Here is a 4,973-nt window from a genome sequence, read left to right as displayed (position 1 = left end):
AGTTAATCAAAACTTTAATGATCTCACTTAAAATTTTTTCCTTTTATGTGAATGGTTTTGCCAACATGTATGCTTGTGCACCACATGCCTGGTGCCCTTATTGTTAAAACGTGGCTTCAGCTCTCTTGGAACAGGAGAACAGCCACCATGTTCTTGCTAGGAATAGAATCTGGGTCCTCTTGAAATATAGAAAGTGCTCTTACCTCTGAGCCATCTCTCCCGCTACACCTCCCCACTGCCCCAACTCCACGAACTTTGGAGACAGTTTCATGTACTCAGAGCCCAAGTGGACCTCAAATTCAACATGTAGCCAAGTTTGCACCTGAATTCCTGATCCTCTTGCACCCACTTTCTGACAAATGGGATTATAGAAATGGACCACCAGGCCCAGCTAGTGTCTGATGTAAGTGGGTCTTGCTTGCTGGCAGGAACCTTGAAACGCCATAGAGTTGTGGCAATAAAAATGGCTACAGCTGGTACATCCCCCTAAGGCTGGAAAGCTAAGGAATGGGCTGGATCCAGCCATCAAAGTCATGGCTTTAATCCTCTCCATAAAGACTCACGTGGTCACAAAAAGAGAGATATATAGTAAAAGAAAGATTCAAAGTCGAAGAAAACCTCTAAATGGTTTACTATGTGTTAAAAAATACATACAGGCTAAAAGTTAAAGTTCTTAAAGTAAAAAAAAAGAGAGTAGTTAGGTGTGGTAGTACACACCTTTAATCCCAACACTTGGGAGGCAGAGGTAGATTGACCTTGACCTCTGAGACTTCAAGGGGTAGTGGTAGTTGACCTCTGTGACTTCTAGTGTGTCTGCACACACCTTTAATCCCAATGCCTGGGAGGCAGAGACTGCCAGATCTCTGTGAGTTCAAGGACAGTCTGGTCTACAGAGTTATTCCAGGACAAAGATATACAGAGAGCCTGTCTCAAAAAATAAATGTAAAAATAAACGAAATAGAGGTTAAAACAAAGCTGCACAAAGATGGAAAATATATTGTTTCTAACTTAATCCATGCGAAACCAACTACCTGTTCATCTATACAATTTGTTCTGACAAAGCCACACTATACCACTGAATGAACGATTAAGACTGCAGGTTTGCAGGGCATGGTGGTCATTTTAATCCCAGCTTTTGGGAGGTAGATGCAGTTGGCTCTTTGGGTTCCAGACCAGCCAGAATTGCATAGTAAGATGCAGGCCACTGGGCTGCAGTGAGTTCCTGTATTTAAGGAAGAGAGAGAGAGAAAAAAAACACTATTAATAAAAGACAGCAGGTTGGTATGTCTGTAATCCTGCACTTGGGAGGCACTGGCAGGAACAAACATTTGAGACCAGATCAGGCTTCACAAAAACCCTGTCTCTAAACAGCAAAGCCAGGATTGGATGGTGGAGGAATCTTTATTTTGCTTATCTTTTAATATAAAATCTACCTTCGCCGGGCGATAGTGGCGCACGCCTTTAATCCCAGCACTTGGGAGGCAGAGGCAGGCGGATCTCTGTGAGTTCGAGACCAGCCTGGTCTACAGAGCTAGTTCCAGGACAGGCTCCAAAGCCACAGAGAAACCCTGTCTCAAAAAAACCAAAAAAAAAAAAAAAAAAAAGAAAAATCTACCTTCAAAATGGGCTGCTTTCCAACTAGCACCATGAGCTCCAAACACGAGGCAGGGAGAGTGTTTGTGAGAAGTATGTGTTCACCCTACTAGTGCAATGCAGTCTTCTGCCAGGTGCAGAATCAAGCAACCAGCCATGATAAAGCTTTTTTATTTTTTATGGGGGGAGGGAAGGACAGAGAGTCTTACCACGTAGACCAGGCTGGCCTCGAACTCCAGAGATCCTCCTGCTTCCGTGTATTGGGATTAAATGCCTGGTTCCCTCCACCCCCATCGGATACTCCCTAGAAGTACAACAAATTCAACATTAACAGGTGTCTCCCAGCTCTCAGAAGCACATGCGGTTTCCATTACCTGTTTCCCTTCCATTTCCAGTCTAGATCCTTAAGATAACGACACAAAAACGGGAGTTATTTCTCCCGAGGCCACTGAAATACAGTGCGCTAAACTCGGAGCCCGCCCTCCCACCCCAACGTCTGCAGGAGAGCTCCGCGCCATGGAGGGACAGGAGACCCGGAGCCCTAACACTTGACATCCTCCGTTTCTTGGTTTGACCTAAAACTCCAGGTGACTTTGGCGCTTCTTTTCCTCCTCGGTTAGGAGTTTCTGTTTTCCGGAACCTGAGCAGCAAAGCGAACGCGAAGGGAAAGACGCAGGCTGCAGCTCCGCCAGCTCGGACCTGGACGCCTCTCAGGCCGGCGACGTGAGCGGCGCTTCTTCCTGTGTTCGCGCCCGGCACGGATGCAGAGCCGAGGTGCCTGCGTCGCTGAGACCCTGGAGGCTCTCGCGCTCTGCGGAGGCGGCGGCTCTCAGACTTGCCCTTAGGTCCCCTCGGCGCGCGGGTCACATGGGGACACACTGCCCTGCAGACCCGCGCCTTGGGCTTCAGCAGCGGCGGCGGCTGCGCAGAATTCCGCTGAGGTTCACGTAGCGCGGGTCTCAGTGCAACCGCTGCCCTCCTTAGTGTCCCAATGGCCGGTCCATCTCCTCGTTTCTGAGAGCAGAAGGCCTACGTTCCACGCCGCCGCCCCGAGGCAGGACAGAGGACAAGTCCGAGTTCCCGGAGCCGGCCGGGGCACTTCCGAGAGGAAGCCCCGCCCTCCGGGCCGGAGTGGGCGTGGTCTCTAGACAGCGTCTGTTGCCCCGCCCAACTGCCTCCCAACGGCTCTCTGGGTCCGGCCGTGCCGAGGGGCGGCGAGACCTGATAACTGCGCATGCCTGCACATGCGCAGAATCAATGGGAGTGGCTCACGAGCCGGCCCCTTCCAAATCCAGCGTCTCCGCCCGCCCCCATCTCCCAACCTCCTCAGCGTGGCGCCGACGCTGCGTGCGGCGCGAGTTACCCAGAGTGCTCAGCGCTGGGGCAGCTCACTGGAGTTTGGTTCTCGAGGCGGCGGTGTTGGCGGCGGCGGCTCCTCCGTCGGCTCCTCCTCCTCCTCCTTGCTCGGCGGTGGCGGTGGCGGCGGCGGTGGTCCGGGGCCTGAGCTCCGGTCCCCTCCGCTTCCCTCCGTCTTCCGCCATCTCCCCTAGCGCCCCGACCTCCTCCGGCGCCGCGGGGAACATGCGGCTCCGTTCCCGGAGGCCGGCGAGTGACTGACCCGCGTCCCCCCGCCTCAGCCTGCCCGCCCGCCGGCCCGTCCGCTCCCCCCCGCTTGGCTCAGGCAATGACAGCGGCTCCGGCGTCTCCGCAGCAGATGAGGGACCGGCTGCTGCAGGCCATCGACTCCCAGAGCAACGTAAGTAACTGCCTCGATATCGGGGACCGAGGCCGCATGTGCCGGGACCCTCCCCCTCCGACGCACCCCCGGCCAGGGGGCCTCTCCCGGCGGCGTCCTGTCCGCTACAGTCGCTGCCATCTCGGCCTTTCGTTCTCCTGGGTCCGGGGGCCGCAGGCAAGGCGGGCAGCCCGGCGGCTCAGGGTACCTGAGGCCGAGGCTTCACGCGGCCTGGACTGAGGGATTGCTCGGGGTTGAGATCAGATGGCTGGTTCTCGGTTGTCTCGGCCTGACCGCCCTTGGTGCTCCCCACCGTGCACCTCTGCCTCTCGACCCCGGGACTCGTGACTCCTCGGGAGGGTCTCCTTGCGGGGGGGCAGGGTGGGAAGCAACTAGTGTCCCTTCGATGGTTCGGAGAGCCCGCGTCTCCCGAGTCTCGGTCTTTCTTCCTCTTCGGTCTTCTGGCTGAAATCGCCTTCTTGGGCTCAGAGAGAACCTTAGGCCCTCCTTATCCCCAGCCTTGCAGCTTGGGATCCCTGGAGAGTCTCCCTCTCTTTTTGACTACCTGGATATAACCTCGGTTAAACTCTTCCTGGGGTCACAACTTAGGAAAGACGACCCTGAAGAAGGTGGGTTCCTTTCTGTTACCTTTTTTGGCCTAAATGCACCATTGTATGTCTGACCAGTTTTGGTACTGAATTACTGCCTATCACAGTTGATTGTTCTCTCTCCCCTACCTTCCGGTTCTCTTTGCGTCCCTCTTGCCTCACCTGAGCAACGCAGCCTGATGCTTTGGTCTCTTGGCTTTCGAGAGTTAGCTGTAAGGGGTCACTTTATGTCTCATCTCCCTCTGCTAAGGGTGCTATGATCAGAGGGGCAGCCTTTTCTTCCTGTATGAGCATCTCATCTGTCCTTGTGTTTTTTCCAAAGGTTTGTTGGCAATGTTGGGAGGGGGAGTCCTTGTTACAGGCAGGAGCAGGGCCATGGAAAGATGCACAGGCATCCAGGTATGAAATGCTTGATGGGAGACCAGGAAGTGGCTTTTGAGATCACTTTTTAATATGCTCGAGATGGAAGAAAAAAAAAGATCATCTTGGGCTTGGCCAGGTAACTGCAGTTTGAACAAGGAGGTTCTACCTATGCTTGACTTGTTACTCTTAGCAGTGTGCTGAGAATAATTCACAGTGATTTGTGCAGTCTTGGTAGAAATGGAGGTGTCCTGATCTCTGTAAAAATCTGCTTGACAGATCCAAAGTAAGTCTTGGCTTTCTGATCTTCAGACCCCATTAGGATCACCTTGATACTGATTTAGCAAGTATTTTAGACATCTTTGGAGGTGGAGTAGGGACAAGCTAGATAAACTCTTCTAAAAAGTCTTTTCTTATGTTTTTTTTTGGGGGGGGGGTCTAGTGACTGATGTTACTGCAATTACATGATTAGGATATTAAAAGATAAAACAAGTGATATGAAAACGTAGCTTCAGTGACTTTTGCATCTTTTATGAAGCCACAATGTTAACAGTGTAATTTTTTTTCTTTTCTTTTTTTTTTTTTTTGTTTTGTTTTTGTTTTTTTTGTTTTTTTGAGACAGGGTTTCTCTGTGGTTTTGGAGCCTGTCCTGGAACTAGCTCTTGTAGACCAGGCTG

General features: G+C 52.2%; 1 protein-coding gene across 1 annotated transcript in view; it reads left to right on the top strand.

Annotated features, from left to right (window-relative positions):
- The first annotated feature begins 2,963 nt into the window (after positions 1-2,963).
- Positions 2,964-4,973, top strand: part of Med26 (mediator complex subunit 26) — a 40,261-nt gene continuing 38,251 nt past the window's right edge. Inside the window, exon 1 of the mRNA XM_005359142.3 lies at positions 2,964-3,349. Coding sequence (XP_005359199.1) covers positions 3,278-3,349 — 72 coding nt within the window. The 5' untranslated portion in view covers positions 2,964-3,277. The remainder of the gene's footprint in view (positions 3,350-4,973) is intronic.

This window comes from Microtus ochrogaster, linkage group LG1 (genome assembly GCF_000317375.1).
Source record: "Microtus ochrogaster isolate Prairie Vole_2 linkage group LG1, MicOch1.0, whole genome shotgun sequence".
Lineage (NCBI taxonomy): Eukaryota > Metazoa > Chordata > Mammalia > Rodentia > Cricetidae > Microtus > Microtus ochrogaster.
The sequence above is the reverse complement of the archived record's forward strand: the minus strand, read 5'-3'. Positions and strand labels throughout refer to the sequence as shown.